The 26,710-nt window shown below is 40.5% G+C and overlaps 1 protein-coding gene across 1 annotated transcript in view; it reads right to left on the reverse strand.

Moving 5' to 3' along the window:
- The window catches only part of SBF2 (SET binding factor 2), a 274,874-nt gene that overhangs the window by 38,046 nt on the left and 210,118 nt on the right, over positions 1-26,710 (reverse strand). Inside the window, exons 18-27 of the mRNA XM_063117284.1 lie at positions 16,172-16,342; positions 12,655-12,914; positions 12,376-12,548; positions 12,019-12,092; positions 11,178-11,373; positions 7,710-7,837; positions 5,247-5,422; positions 4,438-4,583; positions 4,108-4,306; positions 26-222 (exon numbers count right to left, since the gene is read on the reverse strand). Coding sequence (XP_062973354.1) covers positions 26-222; positions 4,108-4,306; positions 4,438-4,583; positions 5,247-5,422; positions 7,710-7,837; positions 11,178-11,373; positions 12,019-12,092; positions 12,376-12,548; positions 12,655-12,914; positions 16,172-16,342 — 1,720 coding nt within the window. The remainder of the gene's footprint in view (positions 1-25; positions 223-4,107; positions 4,307-4,437; positions 4,584-5,246; positions 5,423-7,709; positions 7,838-11,177; positions 11,374-12,018; positions 12,093-12,375; positions 12,549-12,654; positions 12,915-16,171; positions 16,343-26,710) is intronic.

Here is a 26,710-nt window from a genome sequence, read left to right on the forward strand (position 1 = left end):
ATCCTGCAGAGGAAAATACCCTCACCTGAAGTTTGAGTGTTTTGAGATTTGAAAAGGCCAACAACTCCTTTGCCATGGAAGCCACCAGCTCGAAGCAGGAGTGTGCTGGCTTTTGAGTTTTTCCAACATACCACTGGAAGGCGATTGTGTCTATAACAGCGAGCTACTCTCTGCAAGCTGCTGTCCTGCACACACTGAGGTACCACTAGAAGCCCTGGATAGCTAGATCAATGAGAAAAGGAAAAATAATTAGATGGCGCATGTAAGCAAGCTGTGTAATAGGTTACAAGATAAAGCAGATGTGACCTCCTTCTATATGCCAAATGTTGCACCAAATTAAATACTGTGTAAACATGAAACATCTGGAATGTGTGAGGGTTGGAGGAGGCTTGTAAATTCCTTTGCTCTCTGCGTGTGCCTCTTGCGTCTACCACCAAGAGCCAAAACTCTAGGTAGCAACTGAGAGACCTCAGCAGCGGCAGTTTCCCAGGTAAAGAAGTCCTGCCTATGAAGGGCTAACATCTGGCTACTGATAGAAATTTCCAAGCTGAGGTCATTTTCTCTGAGATCTGTCATGGCCCAGAGATTCAGGAACATAGTAGTGTCTGGAACAATTAAGATCTGGCGGGAAACTTGTGTACACCTTTACACCACCGTTATAAGTCTTGCCTATTTTGTCATATTTTAAATGTACTGTAAGTGACCTTCAGTTAATAGGTGAGGTGAAAATACTTCAAATCAATCAATCCCATCAATTATGTTTGCCTAGCTTGGATTTCTAAGCCTAGCACCAGTTCTACCTATTCTTTCATCTTTACTTGCAACTGTCTCCGATGAGTCAGAAGAAGGGATTAATTACAAGATCAAAACAGAGCATTTAACCCCCATCTCAGTGTTGAAATGAATAAGGTTGTTTGCTAGTGATTCAAGAATGCTATACTTTTGTCCAGTTTTACACAAATTCTTCTTATTTCCACCATTTAAAGGGCACCTGTCCCACCACTGAGGGAAGCAAGACCATCATCAACAAGTAGTTATGCCTTTTCAGTGCTAGTATTTTCTCTTGAGGGACACAACCAGATCCTTTTAAGAGCAGTTGGAATCTTTCCATTCTGCCAGGCCTTGGAGTTGTTTAAATATGTATTTAAAAATGTCTCTTGATAGTTTTTGTTATACATGATATTATTTGATTGAATAGTGTTATTTCAGTCATTTAATATTGAAGTATGCCACTTTTGAGGATTGAAAAGTCAAAAAGCGCCATAGTTAATAGAAATAATAATAATAATATTTATTATTATTACATTATTATTAATTTATATAGCTCTTTATTAATTTGTTACTGTCTCTGCTGTTGACTTTTAAAAACACGAATTTTATTTAAATACCCTCCTAAATAACTCCTTAATTGTGAACTGCCCAGGGAGCTTCGGCTATTGGGTGGTATAAAAATGCAATAAATAATAATAACAACAACAACTACTACTATTACTACTACATTTTTCCCTAGGACATTACATGACTACTTATTATTTCCTTCACTTATCATTTTGGTTGATACTCAAGTGTGGCCTGCTTTACCAACCAAGGCAGAAATTATGATTGTCAAGTTCCTCCTCTTTCTTCTCCCCCGTTGGCTTGGTTGCTGCTGGACAGAGGTGCTTGGGACAGACCTCTGCCCAGCAGCAGCCAACCCCACCAAGGTTTCCTGATCCAGAGCTGCTAAATGGGACCCGCTCAGTGGGACCGTCCAGCTCATTCTTCTAAGTGGGACCCTGGATTTCTGCCCCAAAGCCCTGCCCTGGTAGCCTACCTGTATTATATTAGATGGCACACTCTGGTTCATGTGAGATGATCACTACAGCAATAGATAGCAACAGCATGTACATTTCATACTTGCCCTAGACTGATTGTTTACAGACGCTTACTTTTTATGAGCAAGAATGTTTAGATGCTCTGAATGAACACACTAAACACTGCCAGTTCTTTGGCTCTGACAAGTAACCAACTCTGGGTTGCATCAAAATCCTTTTAAACAGCTTTGAAATTATACTATGCAAACCACTGGTTATATAATCTATTTTAAAGAAAAACAGCAACTTAACAAAGAAAAGTTTTGCCTCTGTTTTCCCCACAAAGACAAACTATACCAGAGGGTGTTAAATAGGATAAATGTGAATGTGAATGTCAAATGTCATTTACAGAAAAATTAAAATGTGTATATTGCAAATCCTTCTGAAAAAAAACTGTTTTTTGGAAATGCACAATATAACCTTGCACCTAAAAACCAGGGCAAAACTAAGTAAGGTTCTTATGAAAGCATTTGAAGCTCCCTGGGCTGGCTATAAAATTTACTTGCTGTTTTAGCAGGTATTGGTTCAGTTGTGCTGGAGTTTACCATTCAGAGAAAATTACATTAATAACTGTATTATAGCCGCTAAGGGGGATTTACAGTACTGATTTTTATATACATATAAAAAACTTATTTAACCTGAATGAAGCCATAGATAGGATTCCAGGAAGAGACAGGACATTGGAGAAAAATGGGACTGAGAGAAAGATACTGACGAGGCAGGCGTTGGATGAAAACCTGCATGTGACTCACCCTACCCATTCCTCATCTGTCTAACACACAGGTTGACCTCCTGTTATGTCATAGAAAGCTCTGGAAGAAAAAAGTTTAAACAAGGCTTTGGGACAGAAGGATGTGTGTGCTGTTGGCAGGAATGAGTATAGAGAGGGCTGAATTTTCAACATACCCATTGTTTCTTCAGTCTTTACTGTCTAACAGCAGTCATTGATAGGGGCAAAGTAGACAGGATTGCATTCAGAAGAGTGCTTCAATACATGTGTATTTGCTGTTGGTGAGCAGAGATGTGCAGAGGTGAACTTATGTGGGAAATAGTCAGTATACTAATAGTACAAGGCTCCATGTAAAAAATTCTCGAAGAATGATGGCTGCACAGATGTAGTCCAGGATTTCAAATGTAATTGACAAAGAAAAATAGTAGTCAAGGTAAAACCTGCCAACAAGGTGTGTAAATGGGGAAAAGTTCTTCCCTACGGCAGACAGCAGTTATGATTTTAGAGAATTCCGATGCGGAATCTGAACATTTTCATACACACTTGAAACAAACTTGGTGAAGGAGGGCTATGTGAAGTTGAATGCTTGCAGTTAATAGTGTTGTAAGAGAAATGGTGAGGGGATTGAACACAGCTCCCACACAGGATGCAGTGACAAAGAAAGCCTAAGGAAAGTCTATGGTGATGGGAAACATTGAATAGGAGAGAGAGGGGGGAAATGTTCTACATTACTGCTATCCTGCACCCAGTCCTCTAAATACAGGAGTTTAGAATGATCAAAACCTAGTGATATAGGTAGGCTTGTAATGCAGCTGATAGGCTACAGCCCCAAACTGCAGTGGCCAATTCTGGTATGAGGGTGGCATGGCTAAGGATGACAGACATCTCAAGGAAGCAGTACATCAGTCTCCTGAGCCTTAATACACATCCCACTCAGTTAATGACTGAGGGAACTAAAATACCTGCCTTAAACCCATTTAAAGGGTTATGGAAGGGAGATTCTTGATCTCTAGAGGGCCACCTGAAAGTTAGCAGTAAGGATCTGGCAGCTTTAATGAAAACAACAGCCACTTGATAACTGGTGACATCCCAGCTCAACTCTTGGTATTATACAATACTATGCATATTTTAACTTGTTCATTTGAATATAATTCTTTAAGCAATGGTAGGCAACTTGCAGGCCAAAATATCTGGAGGACCACAACTCCCATCATTCCTCAACACTAGCTCTGCTGGATAGGGCTGATGGGAGTTGTAGGTCAAAATATCTGGAGGCCTACAAGTTACCCATCCCTGATTTAAGGTTAACCAACTGCACAATTATTCTATTGACTAACAGGCAAATATACATGTGCTCTACCACTGCGTTCTACCTTCCCTTCATGGATTCATAACATTTCACACAAGCAATCTTTTCTCGTTAAAAAAGAAGAAGCGATGGTATTTGCAACATATTTTGTGGGTGGCAAAGTGTATCATATGACTTACATGATGCTAATAATTATGACAATGAAGTTGGCTCACCTTCTGCAAAGGGAATACATCCTGTTCAAGGCAGTTATTCGAAAGTACTCTGTTTTTGAGCGAGAAGAACTATTACTGATGGTGCCCAACCCCAAACGTTGATAGTCTCTGAAACAAGCTCTTTCCACTAGCTGCTCCATTGTCGATTTCTCTGATGCTTTCAAAGTACCACTAGTGTGCATTTCACTGTCATCTGAAACTAAAATTGCATCACTTTACTAGCTTAATATTTAGAAACTTCCCAAGTGAATCAAGTGCACTGAAACGTGGAGTATGCTAGTTTTATTCAGATAATGGCAGGAAAACAGACACCCTCCAATGTATTATTACCTGAAATGTCATCATCCTCATTCCACCCAGGACGATTTACCCTTTCCTCCACAATTGTCCCCGTCTTCTTCTTTAGCAAATATTGTCGGCCAATTGTCATTTTCCCGGCACGTTTCGCTCCTTTTACAATTGTTTTTGAAAGAGTGCTAAAATTAAGAAAGAACAAAAATATCTATAGTTTATCCTGTGGTGGAAAGACTGGGCATTATCCCCTCAAGGAGCTTTTTCTCTAAGACCCACTGAAATGAACGGCATGTGTACAAAAGGACAGATGGGGTCCCATGAAGTTCAGCGGAGATGGTACAGGAAATGTTTTTGTTGTTTAAGCTGACAATCTTTATATTTCACAAATAAACAACATGCATGAAACATATTTTCAAACTGCATTTCAAGCAAAAGTTTGAAATGCATTGGTGAGGCAACTAGGAAATTTAGAAACAAGAATCACACAGAATCTTAACTTTGTAATAAGCACTGTCACATTACATTAACTATTTTCATTACAGTTTAAAACACATATTGCAGCACCTCTTTTCTTAAACCATGCTATAAAGCATGAGTTAAAAACTTCTTAAATAAACCTTCACTGGAGAGGCCTTAAAGCATTTTTTGTTTGTTGTTTATTCGTTCAGTCGCTTCCGACTCTTTGTGACTTCATGGGCCAGCCCATGCCAGAGCTTTCTGTCGGCTGTCGCCACCCCCAACTCCCCCAAGGTCAAGTCTGTCACCTCCAGAATATCATCCATTTAAAGCATTTAAAGTGTAATAATTAATTTAAAAAAAAGAAAAGGAAAAGGGACATTCCTTACCGAAAAGAAGTGTTCTTTTCCTTTTGCTTTGGTAAGATTATCTGAGGTGCAGTTTGACCAGCTGCAAAAGCAAATGTGCTAAAGATGGACTGTGGGTAGCGAAACTTCATTAGTTGCTTCTTAAATATCTCTACAACTTCAGGGCCCACTTCTTCATCAAAAGCGACCTTAATCAGCTATGTATAAAAAGAATGCATTATGTTAAAAGAAAATATTTTAAAAGAAATTAAATAAAAGAAATATAAAAATAGGTTTCTGCAATATTATACTGAAAGAAGCATGCATTACTGATTCATAAAGCAATTTATGTAAACTTTATTATAAAACACTGAACCTTAATAAATTTCCAAAATGCAGTGCTTACTGAACTGAAAAAAATAAAAGTAAATGTTTAAGGTCACAATCCTATGCATGGCTAGACAGAAAAAAACAACCCTACAATTCCCAGCATGCCCCAGCCAGCATCCCTGGTTGGAGGGATGCTGGGAATTCCCGGACGTTTTTCTCTTTGCATAGGATTGTGCTCCAAGACCAGTTACGTGATGACTGTGACAGCACTAAATTATTCCCAACACATCTAAAAACAACTATGTGCGGTGGTATAACTTCAAAAAGTTCTTTAAGTGTGTCGCATGAGGGACAAAACAAAGGGATTACAAACATTAAAAATGTTTAGTTTCTCTTGTTTTGTTTTGTTTTTTGTTTGTTTTTACAACAAAAGTGCATTTTAAGGGGGAGGGAAATCATTCAGAGAAAAATCGTGATAGATTTTGACAAAACACTTGTCAAAAGACAGGGAGGCCTCATACACTAGATGGACTCATAAAACAGTAAATTGAAAAGTAGTCTCTGCTAGCCTACGGGGATGGGACTATTTCCCCCATGGTTAGAGCGCCACAAGTGCCTTTGTGACAGAAGTTATTTATTTTATTTGTAAAATGTAATACCCACTTTTCATTGCAAAATAATCCCATGGCAGGTACAACACCAACAAAACATAATAAAATCCTATAGTCATAAACCAATCCTTGTGTATAAGAGTTGGTGCCAACCATTTCTGTGGGAGGGAGTTGCACAGTTGAGAATGCCCTCTCTTGGATTGCTGCATATGAAATCCTGGTAAATGCAACACTGTCGAGAAGGCACCACTACCAGATCTTAATATCCAGGCAAGTACATAAGGGAGAAGGTAAGCTATGTAGGACTTTATGTGTCAATATAAACGCATATTGGTAACATATTGGCAGCCAGTGCAACTCTTTCAGAACTGATGTAATATGTTCCCGATTAGCACTGTTGCAGCAGCATTTTGCACTAGCTGCAGCCACTGGGCCAACCTCAAAGGCAGCATCACATATAGCACATTGCCATAGTCCAATGTCAAGGTTACCAGTGCATGGATTACTGTGGCCAGGCTTTCCCTGTCCAGGAACAGTCACAGCTGACATGCCAACTGGAGCTGGAAAAAGGCACTCCTTGACATCGAGGCCTCTCATGCCTCCATTGGCAATGATGGATCTGTGGGCACCCCGAAACTACACACCTCCCCTTCAGAGGGAGTGCAATGGCATCTAGAACATGTAACCTCCTTCATTCCTGGACATGGATTAGTTATTGCACTAATTCCGGCCCTGGTCTCTGACCTACTTGCATGTCTAACAACCAAGACACTTCATACTAAGGAAATACTTAACAGACCTTGAAATAAATAAGATTGAAAGTGGGCACACAGAAGTAAGGAATAGCCCTTATGCAGCTATAATCCCCCTTTACAGACACATTTCTATATACACACTTACTGTTTTGTGGGCATTTTGCTAGCGTTTATAATGTGCTTAACAACAAGTCGTTAATCTATTTTTAAATGAAGGAGATGGCAGTTTATTAATTTATGAAAATGACATCTGATGTTGCAGAAGGATTCTTGCAGATTATGATTTTGCTAAGGAAGCCTAGCCTGCATTTCTATCATAATTTGAGGGCACATGTTTTAAGCCACTAGCATTGAAACAATGCTCGCAGCCTGTTTTGGGTTATTTCTCTGGTACATGTTTGCATTTCTCCCTAGAGAGTACCCAGACTATTTGACTTCTTCCTTTGAAGGATGGCCTTAGGAAGGAATGCTCCTATGAAAAAAAAGCCTATTTTTCCCAACTGTAGCACTTTCCATTTACTTGCATCAATTCTTTACCCCAAGGCAGCTAACAAGCCCTTTGAAATCAATGGGATTTAACTGTGCTTGATTGTGGCCTTTATCTACAGGCTTTCTTCTTGGGCAATGTCAAGAGATCCTCCATAGGATCTTAGAAAAGGGAAATTTATTTATTTAAGACTTGGTGATATTTGTGGGGAACATATTCCTAAAGAACTTATAATGGAAAAGGAATCAAAAGTTCCCAAACAACAGCAGCAGCAGCAGCAGCAACAGTACTGCCCTATGAAGCTGAAGCAATTTTATTTTACCTGAAAGACAGCTGAGGTGATTTGCAGTCCTTCCTGCATACTCTGTTGAAGCTGATTCTGAATAGTTATTTTCTTCTCCTTAGTTATTGAAGCAATAGGGAAGCTCCGAATAACTGTTTGTTCTCCCACTAAGAATATGAATCAGAGGAGCATTGCATCAAAAGTCAAGTAATGAGATTTGTTCATGCTTTACATACGGTACAGTACATATATGAACAGTGTTAAACAAAAGTAAGGCAGTGATACAAAATCAAAGCATGACAGATATGCAGCCTATGCATGTTTACAAGGAAGTAGGTTCTACTGTGTTTAGCGAAGCTAACACCCAGGTAAATATGAACAGAATTGCAATCGAACAATCTCAGGCAATTTCAGCAACTTGGCTATCTTCATGAGAAAGATGAATTTAGAAAAGTAGCCCAGTTGCTCTTTGAAGGAACTTGCTAACATGGTTTTAAAGACTACCAATCTATTGATCAAAAAATCTAAAGGCCTTTCCTCATGACAACACGTAGCATCTACAAATCCTAATATCGTATATATATATATATATTAGTCTGTACTTTTGTTGTGGGGACACAGCATTTTCTATGCACTGAATCTGCTATATTTTGCATTTGGGGAAATTTGGTACTTTCCCCAAAGGTGCATTCATTGCTATTGTGGATGTCCAAATGCTACAACCACCTAACGAATACATTTTAAGTTTTTTATTTTAAGAATGTGTATACAACCCTTCAACTCTGTTTCCGAGGTAGTTTCCATAACAATAAAAATACAAAATAATTGGTTAAGTATAGTACAAAGTGGTAAAAGCAACAGCTGAAGGCATTAATTTAAAAAGCCTAGGAGTACAAAAGAGGTTTGTTCTGGGGTCAAAAAGATAACAGCATAGGCTACAGGTAAACAAACTTCCCTGGGAAGGAAATTCCACAAATGAGGTATGATCACCACAGAGGTTCTCCATTCAGTCACCACCTGCCTCACCTCAGATGACAGGGGGCATGTGGAAGAGAGCCTCCAATGATGATCTCAGTGCATGCATAAGTTGACGTAGAAAAAGGCGTCATTCGTGACATTACACAGTATTCCCCTCCCCCACTTGTACCATTTTAAAACTATATGATCAATTAAAAAAATTCTGTGGCTGTTTTCTTCTCCCTGCTGACAAAAACATATTTCAAAAATAAAAGGTTGTGAATAAAGCAGCGTTCCCCAACCTGGTCCCTCCAGATGTGCTGGACTTCAAGTCTCAGCATCTCCAGCCAGCAAGATGCTAGGAGTTGTAGTCCAATGCATCTAGAGGGCACCAGGTTATAGAAGGGTGGAACAGAGTCAAGGCTACAAACCCCCACTGTTTTTTAAAACCTTTATTTTATTCCCCCCCCCCCCCCCCCGTTAGTGTGTGGGTGTGTTTCTGCTACTGTAAAGCCAAGTTCTCTCAATGGGGTGAACAGCACACTACCTCCTAACAGCCATTAAAAGAGCTCAAGTTTAGCTCTAGTGGCAGTAGATAAGATGCGCAGAAGGTTTGCACCAAACAGAAATGTGTTTCGTGGAGCACTTTTAATTTGACTGTGTGGAAGGGTAATCATCTTTATATGATCTTAATTATTTGCCTTCCTGGAAGCTAAACAAAGTGACACAGAATAATGGGCTCAAGTTACAGGAAACCAGATTCTGGCTGGACATCAGGAAAAAACTTCCTGACTGTTAGAGTAGTATGAGAATGGAACCAGTTACCTAGGGAGGCCGTGGGCACTAGAGGATTTCAAGAGGCAGCTGGACAACCACCTGTCCGGTATGCTTTAAGGTGGATTCCTGCATTGAGCAGGGGGTTGGACTCGATGGCCTTGTAGGCCCCTTCCAACTCTGCTGTTCTATGATAAAGACTATACACATTCAAATTCCAAACATTCGACGTGGCATATCTGCTGCCTAATTGTTATAACAATTTTTCAAGGCCAGTATAATGGCAGATTTGTTATCTGTTGCTGACCAAAAGTTGATGAATCTCAGCCAAGCACTCAATCAGCCTTAGGATCAATCTGAGAATCATGCCACAACTATGCAGATGAAAAATAGGCATGTTACTTTAAATATAAAAGTAAATATAATATATTATTATATTGTCCCAACACGTATCTTTTCTTTAAAGAAATGACAACATATTTGATGCATCACCTTTGCTACTATGTCTATTTCCACAGTCTACAGAAATAATTGGAAAGCATTCTTTTAGTTTTATGAACCCCACAGAGATTTCAAGGAAGAATTCTTATCCTCGAAAAGGTACACTGCAATTTTCACTACACAAATAAAAGCAATGCAATGCTGAATCGAGGAATGTTATTTTTTCATATGCCCAAGATAAATGTTTTTGCAATTGTTAACATTAATAGTTCTCATGACATTTTGAAATACTGTACTTTTATTAATCTCTGCTCTTTTTCAAAAGTGAAGGAATATATAGGTTCAAATTCTTTGCCCCTTTGGCAGAAACAGTTGTTGTCCCACCAGGTGTGCAAAGAATACGGATTGTCAGCTTTCTCAGTCCAAACATTTAACAGCCATTTCTTCACCCCAATCCCGTAGCTCTTCGTTTTGAGCAGGCATAAATATTACACTCTCATACAGGGTGTATGTAATGGTGTCCTTCTGCCAGCAGAATAGACACCAATGGAAGAACAAATTCCCCCTCCCTCCGCAGCTCCCCAAAATCTTTTCCAGGGGGTTGGGTCAATTTCTGGAATAGGTTTGAGAGGCATGTGGGGGTGGGGGAGGTTCTGCAGGGTGGAGAAGGGAAAGGGGAATATCCAGTGTGTGAGCATAAATCAATTGCATGCAATTTAGCCCATTTGTTTTACTTAGTGGCACAGACAACAATTTTTATTCATCAGCATGTGAGTGATCCAGGCTATCTTCTAATATGAGCAACCACTTCACAAGACAATATACAAGCCTCAGAATGAAAGACATTACAATAGTGGTTTCCATTATTAGTATTAGTATTATTTGCATTTATATACTGGCCCATAGCCGAAGCTCAAGGTTTCCATGACCTTGGATACATATTTAACAGTCCCTGAGAACATAAAAGTTCCTGCTGACCAATAATCATGTTCTCCTGAATTACATTTAAATCTGCTCATATGAGCACATGCTTTGAAATGATTGGCACTGCCTAGGAAAACAAAAGATATAATGTGTGCAAGGCCCCATACAGGTAAGATAGTTTCCTACAAAGCCTATTACATGAAGAGAACAATTATAATAATTTAGTATTTACTTAACTCTGGAGATTACATTACAGAAAGTTATGCTAATTAAAGTTAAATGTCTTGATACAAATCCTATTCCTGTATGGGATGTGTTTTTAAAAGCATTTTAAATGGACTGCAGGACCAGATGCTAGCCTCAGGGTGTTCTGGAGTAAAAATATTTTGACATTCATAACAAAGACCATACCTAGTTGATCATGAGGTGTGCCTTTAAATATAACTCTGTACGTAGTAAGGAACAAAGCTCCTTCTGCAGGGAGAATGTGAGGGCCTCCAAGCAATCCTCCAGTTGCCTCCTCTCTGCCATCAGGATCCAGGAGCACACGGAGACCTTCACACACAAACTCTTCCCCTGGTAGCAAAGCTGGTTGTAGAATCTTGGGCTGAGCCCAAAGACAAGATTTTTTTTTTAAAAAAAAAGAAAAATTGTGCAATATATAGTACACTACAAGTGTTAAACTAAAAAATGTTTTGGCTAGAATTATTGCAACAGTTTCTTGTAAAGGTTGGTTTATTTTGAAGGAAAAGGACTTAATAACATGTTGTCATTTTCATAGGCATGGTGTCCCACAACAGGTTTCCACTGGAGAGGCACAAGTGCTTGTTGGGAAAATTGGACCATAGACAGAATAAGAGTAAAAACTAGGGAAGAGAAGCCATATCATCTTTGAAAAGAGTCAATGAAGCAAAATTTTAATTAGTTAGAAATTCTGCTTCTTCAATCCAAGAAGGAAAGCATTATTTGCTTAGTTGCTGTCTGACTTTGGAAAGGCAGTGGGTGAGTAGAGAATGGGACTTAAATCAAGAGTGGACATGCAACAGCAGCCTCTTTTTATTCAGAGATTGGGCTGAGCTATTTTCTCTAGTTCATATTTCACAAAACTATAGCCAAGCTGCTCGTTTGTTGAAGTTTTCAAACTCTTCGACATACTATTTATCTTTTCCAAATATCTCCTCAAATGAAGCTATCAAACTGGCCTTATACCCAATTCCTATAAACAAGTATCAACATAGTCCAAAATACTTGCCTTCTGTATTGGTGGCAACCTTCTACTTTCTCGATGGACAGCCTCCAGAGTCTCAATGTGCATTGCTACAATTCCTGGCAATAAACACCACCAACAAATAAGCACAACACAGCAAGAGCAAAACAAACTAAAATAATTCTACCATCTAAAAACTGCTTCCAGAAAACCCAGAATATAGCTCTCTCATGATTATGTAGACACTGACAAACTAAAATTAGAACTACAAGCACTTATTGTCATCCAAAATAAATGCCACAACACACACACACACACACACTTTCTAAGAATATCTTCTCTCAGACAGTGCAAAATATTTCTCTCTGAAAAGAATTCAAGACTAGTCATGGTTCTTCATACCTGGTATCATACAATGAAGACTCCTGATATGATCCTGTGTTACTCCACTTTCTGTACAAACCTTGTCTATGAACCTTGTAATGAAGCGCACGACAGCATTGGCAATATCACTGTTTTCAGAATCTTCAAACCCACTTTCAGTATCATAGCTCTCCGCAACACTGCCTGCAATGCTAAGGAAACAATTCCAATAAGCTAAATCGACACTGGAATAAAAAAATGAATAAACAATCAGCACTATGGATGAATTCTAGTGATGTGGGAATCCTGATTACGCACCTATTTGTGACAATGCTATTGCTTCCACTTTCCCAGTCTCCTGTAGCCGAAGTTCTTAACAGTTTGTTTTTACTGGTGTCCAGTGGCACCAGCAGGTATACCATGAGGTTGGCAAAATGAATTGCCTGACTGAAAACCATGCTCTCCTCACTTTGTACTAGCTGCTGTTGACTCTCTTTAGTAAGTGTTGGCCATAGACGCAACTGTTCAGCAGCCAAATCCATGGCAGTCTTTTCTTGTGCCTGGCCTTCAGAATTCTCCTGAGGAAGGAAAAGTGGTCAGATAACATTATATTATCGTCTTGACTTTAAAAAGGGGGTACCACACCACTTCGAGGAAATGATGGGAGATGCAACAGACAAAATCCAATCTGGAGTGGGTGGGAGAGGAGCGGAAGAAATCAGACCGTGACCTTTACAGAAGACATAAATGTAACTCAAACAAGTTAAGGGCATTGGGGTGAAAAATAACAATTTATGAAACACAGATATGAAGCATGGCATTAAGCCACAGATAGAAGGATGGCTGAGAGAATGCCAACTGACTTAATACAGGAGAGGCAGCTTTCTTGCTCATGAGGCATTGTGCCCATCTCCCTCCCGTCGTGCTACTGCCTACTAAGAGACAACAGAACACTGCAGAAAGATGCTTGTGCTTATCTATGACTGAGGATGCTTTCACATTCACATTGCCCATGTTCAGGGTGGAGCTGTATGCAACACCACTCTATTTCCAAACGCCCTGCCCAATGTATCCTCCACCTCCAGTCGTATCTCAAACCAGACCCCCATGCAAACGCAGGAGCCACTACTGCATCATCATCACCATCATCATCATGATCGAACTTTAAAGAACTGTTTCTCTAATAGATAGTCATAGGATCTAGAGCAATGCATAATAACTAATAACAAAATAGTGCATTGAAGTCTATTTTACTTATAGCATTTTCTATGTAGCATCAGCTTTGTTTAGTCGGGTTTTGTTCTGTGTAGTTTTGCAAGCTAATGCACTGGTTGCTGTTCCTTTTCACTTCCAAATGCTTGTCTCATGCTGAGAGCGAACATGACTTGGCTGGGAAAGCATCATTAAACTAGCTGCCTAGCACAGATGATCCTGTCCAATCTCCTGTAGCGTTTCAGTAGGTGAGCCACGTGTGGTTATAAATAGTTTATATAGCACCAAAAATATTCATGTTTTCACATGCTGTATTTATCATTACCTTAAACCAGGTAGATGCACGTAGGCCCAAATATATTGTAGCCTGAAGAAATTAGGGCAAAGGTGTTGGGTAACTGCCATCACAAGGCCTCAGTTTTGTTAGGATAAAGCCACAGGGATTAGCATCCCTATAATCAGTCTTTCCAGACTCCTGCAGGACATGGGGACAGGCTTCAAAGGGACCTCAGTGCTTGCTACAACTGCCCCCAAGTCCCAATTCTGATGCTGTTTTTCTCTACCTTCCATTTATAGGGTATACTGGCAGTGACTTGCCTGTTGCTTTTCCTAACATGTCTGGTATTCCATATAATTCAGGAGGTATGTTCTTGGCAACATGAGATCAGTAGATGGTAAAGAGCCATTTTTAGACTTGGCAAATGCCCTACATTTAGAGGTTTTATCATAGTGGGGAGATGTGATCCACCACCTCTCATAACAGATCAATAAAGACATGCCTATAAGGTTAGTACAGATTCAGTCCAATCTCCATTCCGAGCTACATCACTGTGATATACAGTCACACTGTAGTATCCCTTGTACATGTCTTCAGTACAAGTGCAGGCGTATTATTGGCAACAGCTATCTTGCTGACTTTGTATTTCTTCATTCAAAGACAACCAAATATCCACAAAAGCAGAAAATATCACCCTGGAATCAGGTAGCTGGGTAGAAAAAACATTTAAAGATTCTATATTATCCTTTATCATGTTGTATTTTATAGTTTTCATTTTAGTGAATGTTAAGAGAGTTTTGTCACTGACACTAACATCCACTTCTTATAGTCTTCCCCAGTGGCGGCTGCTTTTCTGTCCAGTAGCGATAGCCTTATATATCACCTAAGTTGATGCTCCTTCCTTCCTTCCCTCCAATACCTACACATCTTGAGAAACCCCTTACATTTCACCCCACTGATTAGATCATTGCTGCTATCATGATTTCCTCCCAAATTCCCAACATGTAGCAGAATAAATCTCTGGCTTGGTGCTCAAGATCAAAACTGTTGTTCATGAACCATGTGTGCCTGTGTCACAGAAATTTTTGCTACTCCTAGTACAAAGCTGCAGTATCACAACTCCGAGCATTATATATATATCACATGGCAGGAAAGAATAACAGCAGTCCAAAACTAAAGTTATTGTGGGATTAAATAATGCTTGACATTTGAATTAGGGTCTCCAAGATCTGAATCAGCCATTGCCAAGATGGTGCACTCCAGGTATTTTGGACTTCAACTCCCATTAGCTCTAACCATCATACCAATGGCTATTGGGTAGAGGGAAATGATTATTTTGGAAATTGCTTTAGGAACATTTATGCATAGGTTAATGCATAATCACCTGAATGTTCACAAGATTGGTTCAATTCTGATTTAGATAAATGAAACTTTGTTAAAGAGGAATAAACTTTTATCTAGGAGATCTGTCTGATTTTAAGCAGAAGGAACTGAGATCTGCCAGAGTTGGAAACACGTTAACAATGGATGTTAGAATCGTTAGCATATTATGATAATATATTCGGCAACTTTAAAGGAAAGAAAACATTTTTGAGCTGTGGGAATTAAGCAATGATCCTGGATATTTGTGTTGCTTTAGAGATGACATGCCTTATCAAATCTGTCCACATTAATAACAACTTGGCTATAGGGCTATCTAGTAGGCCAAGGATATTATAGTAATGATCTCATTATCTTCTAGTGGCACAAGTTCTGGGGCACAAATTACAATGAGCACAAATGAACACACTCCTTGCCAAATGTTTTAATTCAAGAGAAAGTTGGCAGCTATGGAAGGCAGAGCAATTTGATTACAATCTGAGGCTGATTATTGGCATGAATCAAATCCACACAGCATTATTTTACATTTGTAGAAGCTTTTCTTGTAATTATATTGAAGTAATAAATAGTACAGTATGCGCGCACACACACACACACACACACAACATTAAAAAGACAAAAAGTATTTTCCTATTATATTGTTGAATAAAACAACCTTACCAGATAAAACATAAAGTTAAAAACAAAGTTAAAAAATGTATGTGAATGTGAATCAATAGTAGGATTGTGAACTATTTCCCCCAATTTATTTTTTAAAAAATTATATAGGCACAGGAGACACAACAAAAACTAAATCAACATTACAAAACAGTGAGTAAAATCATGGTTTCTGTTCTTCTTTGTATGCACATTCATATGCACAAGGGCACCAAGTATGTAAAAAAAAGAAGAAGCTTTTTCTTACTCAAACATTTTTCCGTAACTAAATGCCATAACACAACTTTTCTGTATTATTGCCTTACTCACCTTCTGCTTTAAGTGTTGTGGATGATTGTCTTCCTTAGCTGAGAGATAGAGGAAACGAATTTGATTTTCCACATCACTGTAAAACGTTGTTTCCCAGAACTGCTGGTTAGCCCATATTGGGTGATCTTGTACACAGGTATAAGCAAACTGGCTGACTCCAGGAGCTAGTTTCTAAAATAATAATAATAATAATAATAATAATAATAATAATAATAATAATAATTCTTATCTGCCTCTCCCTCTTGATCGAGGCAGGGAACAACACCAAATACAAAACACCATAAAATACATAAAACTGATTAAAAACATATAAAACTAATACATTATTAAAAGGCATCTTAAAATTCAACCAGGTAGGTCTACCAGAAAAAATCAGTCTTTATGGCTTTTTGAAATTCGGGAAGACTGTTAAGTTGACGAATCTCTCCTGGCGGGCCATTCCAGTCTGGCAGTGGGAGAAGACAAGGTAGTCTGGGTAACGGTTGTCAGCCTAGATTTTGCTGACTGAAGTAAATTCTTCCCAGAGGACCTGAGTGTGCGGGGCAGATTGTACGGGAGAAGGTGATCCCGCAGGTAACTTGGATCCAAACCATGTAGGGCTTTAAAGGTAATAATCTATACTTTGCCTGGAAACTAACTGGCACCCCTAGGTGTATCGGTGACCAACCTGGCTGCCATATTTTGAACTACTTAAAGTTTCTGGACTAGGCACAAAAGTAGTCCTATGTACAGTGTATTGCAGAAGTCGAGTCTCAAAGTTACCAGCACGTGCACTACCATGTTTAGGTCTTCCATTTCTAGGAAGGGGTGCGGCTGGCGTAACAAGTCATCAAAATCATGTTTTAGAGCAAGACCACCAATGCATATTAAATTGTACTGGTGATAAAAATCGTTAATAGCACAGGCAGTTTCAGTAAATTAAGAGAAATCTTAAGAGAAATAAATGTACATGTATTTATAATGTTCATGGATATATCCTCTCCAATACATTCTGTTAAGTAAGCAAGGGGCTTGGCCATATTTCTGTTTCTTTGAACACAACATCTCATGGAAGCTTCACTCTTGAGTCTGGATCTTCCATCAAGAAACATGGCCTGTGAAAGTCAATACGGAGGTACACATACCAAAAAGTGAGAATCCTGGGAGGATGGTATTTTTAAAGAATTGGTTTATGAAATGCCATAAGGCAGCTTAGTGGCCACTTATACTCTATTATCTTCATGTGGGGTTAGAGCTCTAAATGTAGACCTATGCTTGTGTACATACAGAAGATTTTTCAAAGAGTTTGAAGCAGATTTTCAGAAGGTTGCATTAAGTAGTATTTCCAGGGGGGGAAATGGTTAATTTTTGTACCAGAGCAAGTCTATAACGCGGGTGGATCATGTAATCCCACAAAAAGTTTAATTTTCTTTTTGAAGTTTTAGATGCTCCACTTTGCAATATTGTATTCCTCCCATGCCTATAGCCTACAGGTGTTTTGTTATGAGAACAAGGATGAGTGTTATTCAGTGCAAGCCAACTGTAGCCAGCAGATGGCAATAGATTTCTGTGAAAATTGTGTGCCATTTCCTAACAAAATAGGAATGCTGAGTGTTTCATCAGCTAAAAAAATGTTCACTGTTGACCTCTGCCCAACAAATCTACCTGTAAAAAGAGATCTTGCACACAGAGAAATATCAGCAGTCTGCCATGTGACTACATGCTTTACCTCTTCATATAATCTCCAAACTCCCTGCATTAGTCTTGTAGTCCACCATCCTACCTGTTAAACTACACACACACACATACACACACACACACAGTCCCTCCCTCCACTAGCCTCTTGAGGTGGTTCCATATTGGCCCAAATTAATCATGCAACACATTGGGACAATGAGAGGAATTTATATTCCACACATCTGCAACTTAGGGCATGTCTAGACGAGAGGGGTGGAGGGGTATGGTCTTGCAATTTTATGATCGTGAGATTGTCCCCCTCATCTACACGCGGCGTGCGACGTCCCAGGAGGAAGAGGACGTCATACCAGCCATTTTGGGTTTTTTTTCAATCGGAGAAGAGCGCACAAGCGCTCGTGCACAAAAAGTTAGTGTTTTAAAAGGAAAAAACCCTCCTGCTCTCCCACCCCTGATGGGCACAGAGCTCCTGAGGAGCTCTATGGCTCATGCGCGGTTTCTGGCTCCTTGCGTTTACTCGTGGGGAGCAGGATGAAACCGTGACAGTGGGCCACACTTTCGCAGTCTAGGGATCATCCCGAGACCGTGAGAAAAAGGGGGATGGAATGGTAGGGCGATATCCCGGGGAAAGGGAGGAATCATCACTCCCTGCTCGCAGGATCCCCTGTGCGTCAAGTGGACGCACAGGGATGATCCTGGGATGATTCCCGGGATATCGCCCCATCTAGCCATGCTCTTAATGTACTGAATGAGAGTCAATGAATTGCTCATTCCTGATAAACCAGAGATGCTGTTGGTAGATGATTCATCTGACTTGGGACATGGCAGTACAGTCTGTACTGAACGTACTCTGCCTTAAGAATAAATTTCATAGTTTGGGAGTTCTATTAGGTCTGGCCTTATTTCTGGAAGCCTAAATAGCCTTGGTGGCAGCTATTTAGTGGTGGGAGCCTAGACAAATTCTGGCCACAATTTCTCACAATCTGTTAACATCCTGGGGGCTTGAATTTGGTCTGGAACAGTTCAAGGCTGTTAGCAGCGACTAGGTGTTTGGAACACATCTTGAAACAGTTTCACTTGCTCCTGATCCATTTTGGGGCCCATTTTAAGGGACTGGATTTAATTTCCAAAGCCTAACTGGATTATGACAAGGATACTGTAATGACTGCTTCTTTCCATACAAACCTGCTTTTCATTAGAGGCCCTTATACGGGCTTCTGCACTGTTTGACATGAGGGATGCCCTGGAATTAGATAGGGTCTTTTTAGTTGTAGCACCCTTCCCTTTCAAATTGCTCCCCAATGACAGGCGAAGACTTTTCTTCACCTATGCTTTTTCAAAGTAAATTTAGTCTAAATTTTAGAAAATGTAGTTTGGTAATTTAGTCTGGTCTTCCCCACCCCCCTTTTTAACACTCTTCTATTGTGATGTCATTTGGCTGTATCATTTCAACTTTTGCAAACATATAAATGCCTTAAATAAATACATAAACTGGAAATGTACAGGATTCTAGTGCTGATACCGGTGTTTTAAGGACCTCAGATCATTACTTGAAAATGGATTCCATCCAATGGTGTCATTCAGTTGGTGCAAAGCTATTACCTGCTTGCAGAAACCTTGTTTCCATCCTTGCACAAGTGTCAATTCAAATACTTTGATTCTGCTTTTGCAAGCGATTGCACAGGGATTCTGCAAATCATCTCATAAGGCGTTTCACAAGTTACTACAACTTCATTAGACTAGGTGCAGCTTGAAACGTTTGGCAAATATTATGCACAAGCTGTTCTGCAAATTGTCATTAGACTTGTTTGCACTAGTCGCGCAAGTTCTGATAGCAGCAGTGCAACTGCTAGCCAGTGGAACACCAACTTTTGTAATAGTTCTGCTAGCATAACATTGAATATAACCCATGTTTTATTCTTATTACGATTTAATAATATACTCCTTACAATGGGGATCTGACAGATGAGGGAGGAGCAGTCAGTAAGGCTAACCTGATTAGCTTCTTCAAACTCTTTCAAAGACAGAAACTCTTTCATCTATTCCACCTCCCCTCGATATGCAGCAAGGGAATTCCTACATCTACTGCACATGGATAGAGTATTATGTTTTTGTTGCTGCATTGGGCCTTGTGGGGGACCGTATTCTTGCTTACGAGCCAGCCCGTCCTCTGACATCTTCAGGGGAGGTCCTTCTTTCAGTCCCACTACCATCACAGGCATGCCTGGTGGGAATGCGGGAGAAGACCTTCTCGGTAGCTGCCCCGGGGCTCTGGAACTCCCTTATTTATTTATTTATTTATTTCATTTGTATACTGCCCAATAGCTGAAGCTCTCTTTAATTTAAAACACAAATTAAAAACCATTCAAACAGTATAAAACATGATATAAAATACAAAATAAAAATACAACCAGGATAAAATTAGCAGCAGTGCAGAAATACAAATTTAAATTACGAATTTAAAACAGCAAAGTTAAAGTTAAATTTATAAACTGTTAAAACACTGAGAGAATAAAAAGGTTGGCATTTAAAAGAATACAGTGTAGGTGCCAGGCGAACCTCCTTAGGGAAGCTAGACTGGCTCCCTCCCTGGTGTGTTTCCGGTGGCAAGCTAAAACTGTTTTGTTCCGGCTGGCCTTTGGGGAGTAGTCTGGACCTTTGCTAATGCACTGTTTATATATTGGATTTTAAAAGTTTTAATATAGTAGCTTGTTTAATTATTGTTTTAATTTTGTATATCTCTGTTTTAACTGTTTTAATTTGAAAAGCTGCCTTGTGTCCCAGTTTCAGGGAAAAGGCAAGAAGAAATAACAACAACACCCACAAATTTAAAATTCAGCTATGAACACACTTAACAGATTGGGCCCATTGAGATGTGGAACCAGAAGCATGGTCACTCTGAGTAACTTGTTTCAGAGGGCACTGCAAGTCTGTGCACTTAGATCTCAATTAGGTTTATTGTAAAGCATGTGGTTTTTTCTTGAAGATTAAGTCAACTGATTGCATTTTTTAAGTCCCAAGTATGCATTTATAACATGATGAGGCACAAGGAATCCTGGTTAGGGAAACAGGGCTACCAAACTATATATGCAAAATAATTTACCACCAAAGTGAAGCACTTTTGTGTCTCACTGATTTCAAAAGGGAGGGATTTAAGGATGTGCTTAACCCTCCCATTGATTTCAGTGGGACTTAAAAGTGCTTCACTTGGCTGGATCACCCCCAATATTTTCATAAATGAACAATCACAGTCCTAGTGCAGTCTGAACAACAACTATGCACATTTCTCTAGAGTAATATGAGGAGCAAATATTTAATTTTCAATTTTAATTTCAGGATCACATTGCCCTTCCCTACACACTAACAGAAACAACATGAAAGTCATTTTTGCCAAGAGTATTTTTGATGCCAAGTTATAAAACCTCAACAGGGAACATCCTAAAAATTCTGACAGAACTTCATAACTATCATAGTGTGAACGGCGCCACTATAATATGTATATTCAAGAAGGTTTTCTTTTGTGTGCCAATTTCAACATTATTACTATGGGTAAAATACTGAAACCGAAGACTACCTGTGGACCTAGACACACACGCAAAGCATTGTGATAAGGAAAATAGCTCCTAGCTGAAATCGTGGTTAGAATTAACCTCAACACTAAGAACAGACATGAATATCCACAAGTTTTTTCCCTTGTAAGCCCCCTGCGATCTGTGAAATCAGTGATTAACTGTTGAACAGAGCACACAGCACAAGCCATACATGTACATGTACTCTCTCTCTTTCTCTCTCTCTCTCTCTCTCTCTCACACACACACACACACACACACACACACACACACACACACCACACACACACACACACAGAGAGAGAGAGAGAGAGAGAGAGAGAGAGAGAGAGAGATGTGCATCGGATTTGGATGAAGCCCGAAGCCCAAGCAGAAACCCAAGTTCATTTTGGTGCTTCCCAAAGTGAAGCAGGTTTTCCCCTAAAGCCACTATAACAGAAGCTGGAACCAAATGAGGCTTTGTTACCAATTCTTGCTTCAAAGGCAGAAAAGACATGAAAACTTTTATGTTTCTTGAAACTAGCCTCTTTTAGTTACTTTTCATTAAGAGTCTGAGTAGGGCAGAGGCTGAATGGGGGCAGGGGTGAGGGAGGGAGTGCCGCCAAGTGACTGACAGGTCTACCTTCTAATCCTAACTATGGGCAATTATAGGGTTAATTCTGGGTTGTTCAACCCATAAACAATCCAGGCTTTTCAGGTTAGCACATCACAAAACAACCTGGGTAGTTAATTAAACAACGTGGGTAGTTAATTAAAAATGCAAAGAATGAGTGTGGGTCTCGTGTACTCCACTCACCTCCACAATTCCTGGGCTAACAACCCAGGAATACCTACTGTGGCAAGGAAACTGGGTCAACGTCTTGTTATATTATCCCGTTATTTATTCTGTGACTCTTGCTTTGGTCTTTTGCCTGGCAGTTCACCTGCTTTACTCTTTCATCAGGCAGGATTTTTTGGTTTCTGGGAACCAAGGTTGGAGCCTGGGCTCCCAGAAACTGCCCTCCCTCCTCGTAGCTGGCATGGTTCCACGCTTAGAAACGGAGTTCACAGATGGCAAAAATGGAGCAGCCCTGGGGGCAGGGAGGGGAGGAGAAGTCATCCCCCTCACTCTGAAGCACCTGTCTACCCAAAATGCAGGGTGCATGGAGCACAGAGACGAGGACTATCTACACAGGATTGCACCCTCCATGAAGGAAGGACCATTCCCCTGGCAAATGTGAATCAAAATCAAAATTTAACATTGCTAGTCATGTTGTAAGCAAAAGACTTACAACTGACAAGTTTGTTACAACCAACAATTGAAATGCATGTGTGATTTGTGTGGAAAGTGTGCAAGCAGCAGCATTTTTTTTTTAAAGCAGATGCCTTCCTACTGAACGGAATATCATACTGTCTGCTATTAAAGATCTGCTATCAACACAGTCACTCACACACTTTGTGAAGACAGGATTGGTATTGTGTACCAAAGCCTTTCCAGGGAAAGATGGTGTATTTGCAGATGAAGCATGTGCACAGTGGCCTGTCATCTCTAAAGTGCTCTATCTCTCACATGGCACTGATTTAGGATGTTCAGTGTCTGTGTTTAGTTATTTAAAATGAGGATTAAAAATGTCCTTTTGCATGACCTTAATATGCCATTTTGAGTTCATTCCCCACCAGTGAATATTCCTTTTAAAAAGCCCTGTATGAGATGGGTATCAAGGTGTTGCACAAAACATGTTCACAAGGATAACACTTGTCTGCCCCTATTAACATGCATTATGTGCTGCATGGACACCTGCACTATGGCAAGATGGAGGTGGGTGGTAGCAGAGCATAGATGGCATTCAGGGCACTGGTTCACTGGACCATTAAAAGATGCAACCATCCCATGACCTCTACAGCAATTTTGCCATTGAATGCTTGGTCACCTTGCTAATAAAAGACTGGGTTCAGATGACACAATAACCAAAGGTGGGTTACATAATCAACAGTGGGTTTAATAATCAATCGTTGGAGAGAGCTTCAGCTATTGGGCGGTATAGAAATGCAATAAAATAAATAAATAAATAAATAAATTATTGTGTTGTCTGTCAGGACTTTTTCACATTACGGTTGGTTATTCTGCCAAAATAACCAATGCAAATAGCCAACGCTGTGAAGAGTTAATTATCTAAACAACCGTTGGTTATCATGTCGTCTGTCAGGCATCATTGACTATTTCCTCGCACACAGTGGGTTATTTTCGGTGACCACAGTCCCCTGTCAAGAGAGGCCAAAGCAGCAGCTGCCGCTTTAATCCAGCTGGCAGAACTCACAATGGCTGAGGGGATACCAGCAGGAGGACTGGGGTGGGGAGTGAGGGAGGGTAATGTGTCAATCAAACACCCCATTAACTAATAGTCAACTTGATGCTGCCTTAATCCACACCACAGTTGATTATACAGTTGATGCTGCCCCTTACGCCTGGAACGCTCTTCCAGAACATTTGAGAACTACAAGTTCAATCGCAGCTTTTAAAGCTCAGCTAAAAACTTTTCTTTTTCCTAAAGCTTTTAAAACTTGATTTTGTTCTGACTTTATACTGCTAGTTTTACCCTACCCTGTGCCTGTTTGGTGCATTCTCTTCCCCTCCTTATTGTTTTATTATGATTTTATTAGAATGTAAGCCTATGCGGCAGGGTCTTGCTATTTTATTGTTTTACTCTGTACAGCACCATGTACATTGATGGCGCTATATATTATTATTATTATTATTATTATTTATTTATATAGCACCATCAATGTACATGGTGCTGTACAGATAACACAGTAAATAGCAAGACCCTGCCGCATAGGCTTACAATCTAATAAGTTGTAGTAAACAATAAAGAGGGAAGGAGAATGCAAACAGGCACAGGGAAGTGTAAACAGGCACCGGGTAGGGTGAAGCTAACAGTATAGAGTCAGAACAAACTCAATATTTGAAGGCTATAGGGAAAAGAAAAGTTTTTAGCTGAGTTTTAAAAGCAGTGATTGAGTTTGTAGTTCTCAAGTGTTCTGGAAGAGCGTTCCAGGCGTAAGGGGCAGCAGAAGAAAAAGGACGAAGCCGAGTAAGGGAAGTGGAGGTCCTTGGGCAGGCGAGAAGCATGGCATCAGAGGAGCGGAGAGCCCGAGCGGGGCGACAGTGTGAGATGAGAGAGGAGAGATAGGCAGGAGCTAGACCGTGAAGAGCTTTGAAGGTCAGCAGGAGAAGTTTATATTGGATTCTGGAGTGAATTGGAAGCCAATGAAGAGATTTCAGAAGTGGAGTGACATGGTCAGAGCGGCGGGCCAGGAAGATGATCTTAGCGGCAGAGTGGTGGACAGAGACCAGCGGACTGATGTGAGACGAAGGAAGGCCAGAGAGAAGAAGGTTGCAGTAGTCCAGCCGAGAGATAACCAGTGCGTGAACGAGAGTCTTGGCAGAAGAGACAGACAAAAATGGTCGAATCCTGGCAATATTATATAGGAAGAAACGACAGGATTTAGCTACTGCCTCGATGTGAGGAGTAAAGGAGAGCGAGGAGTCAAATATAAAGCCAAGACTACGAGCTTCCTTGACCGGAGTAAGCGTGACATCGTTGACAGTAAGAGAGAATGAGAGGTGAGGAGAAGGTTTAGGAGGAAAAACAAGCAATTCAGTCTTTGCCATGTTAAGTTTCAAACGACGATGAAGCAGCCAGGCTGAGATATCTGAAAGACATGCCGAGATACGATCGTGAACATCTGGAGAAAGTTCCGGAGATGAAAGATATAATTGTGTATCATCGGCATACAGGTGATATTGGAGGCCGTGAGATTGAATAAGCTTGCCCAAGGGCAGCATGTATAGAGAGAACTACAACGGGCCAAGCACCGAGCCTTGCGGAACCCCAACTGGAAGGGGAAAAGAGGAGGACGAGCTGCCGTTAGCCGACACGCTGAAAGAGCGACCCTCTAGATAGGAGGCGAACCAGTTATAGACAGAGCCACAGAGTCCAAGGTCATGGAGGGAATCTAAGAGAAGATCGTGATCAACCGTGTCAAAGGCTGCGGTTAGATCGAGGAGAATAAGAATGGAATAATGGCCTTTAGACTTGGCAGTAAGAAGATCATTGGTGATCTTGGTAAGGGCTGTTTCAGTGGAATGCAAAGGACGGAAGCCAGATTGAAAGGGATCCAGAGCAGAGTTATTAGAGAGAAAGTCAAGACAATGAGAGTAGACCAGACGTTCCAGGATCTTTGAGACAAAGGGCAAGAGGGAGACAGGTCGGTAGTTAGACAGGGATAGTCGATCAAGAGTGGGTTTTTTGAGAATGGGAGAGACTGTAGCATGTTTAAAAGCAGAAGGAAATGAACCAGAGGACAGAGAAGAATTAATGATGTGAAGCAAGGACGGGAGGATAGCGGGGATAAGATTAATAAAGACGCGAGAGGGAATCGGATCATGGGAACAAGTGGAAGGCTTCGATGAGCGCAGTATTTTAGACAGTTCATCAGCTGAGACCGAAGGGAACGCCGAGAGAGTTGAAGGAGGAACTGACAGGTGAGGGACAGGAGCTGGAAGCGGAGCAGAGTTGGCTAGATCTGAGCGTATAGTTTGGATTTTAGCATTGAAGAAAGAGGCAAAGTCGTTGGCAGACAGAGAGGCGGGGAGAGATGGCGGATTAGGCTTCAGAAGAGAATTGAAGGACGCGAAGAGCCGCTGAGGGTGCTTAGCATTTGACTGGATCAACGTTGAGTAGTGCTGCTGTTTGGCCAGTGAAATGGCAGAAGAGAAAGAGGAGAGAACAAATTTGTAGTGGACAAAGTCCGCCCAGTCCTTGGTCTTACGCCACAGGCGTTCGGCTGCCCGGGAACAAGAGCGAAGGTAGCGGAGGAAAGAGGTGAGCCACGGTTGGGGTTGAGAGGGGCGAACTATCCGAGTTGTAGATGGAGCAAGATTATCAAGAGTTGAAGATAAGGAGGAGTTAAAGGAGGAGACGGCTGAGTCCAAGGAGACGGCTGTGTAGACAGAAATAATAATAATAAATAATAATTATAATCATGTCGTGTGGGGAGTAACCTCTCAATAATCAACTGTGGAGCTGACTATTGACCCACCATTAACTACTGGGTTCTCCGAACCAGCCAAAGGGTGCTCTTACACGATAATACATTAAACACTCTTATTATGCTTCTTCCCATACTTTTATTTGGGGATGGCAATGGCTGCAATCCTGCACTCATTGAGGTTGCTTAAAGCCAACTGGAAAGCATGGGCTTTAAGTACCCCATGTGTAGGTTTGCCTTGAGGTAGTGAGTCTAGCCATTTTCA

Source organism: Elgaria multicarinata, chromosome 2 (genome assembly GCF_023053635.1).
Source record: "Elgaria multicarinata webbii isolate HBS135686 ecotype San Diego chromosome 2, rElgMul1.1.pri, whole genome shotgun sequence".
NCBI classification, from domain to species: domain Eukaryota; kingdom Metazoa; phylum Chordata; class Lepidosauria; order Squamata; family Anguidae; genus Elgaria; species Elgaria multicarinata.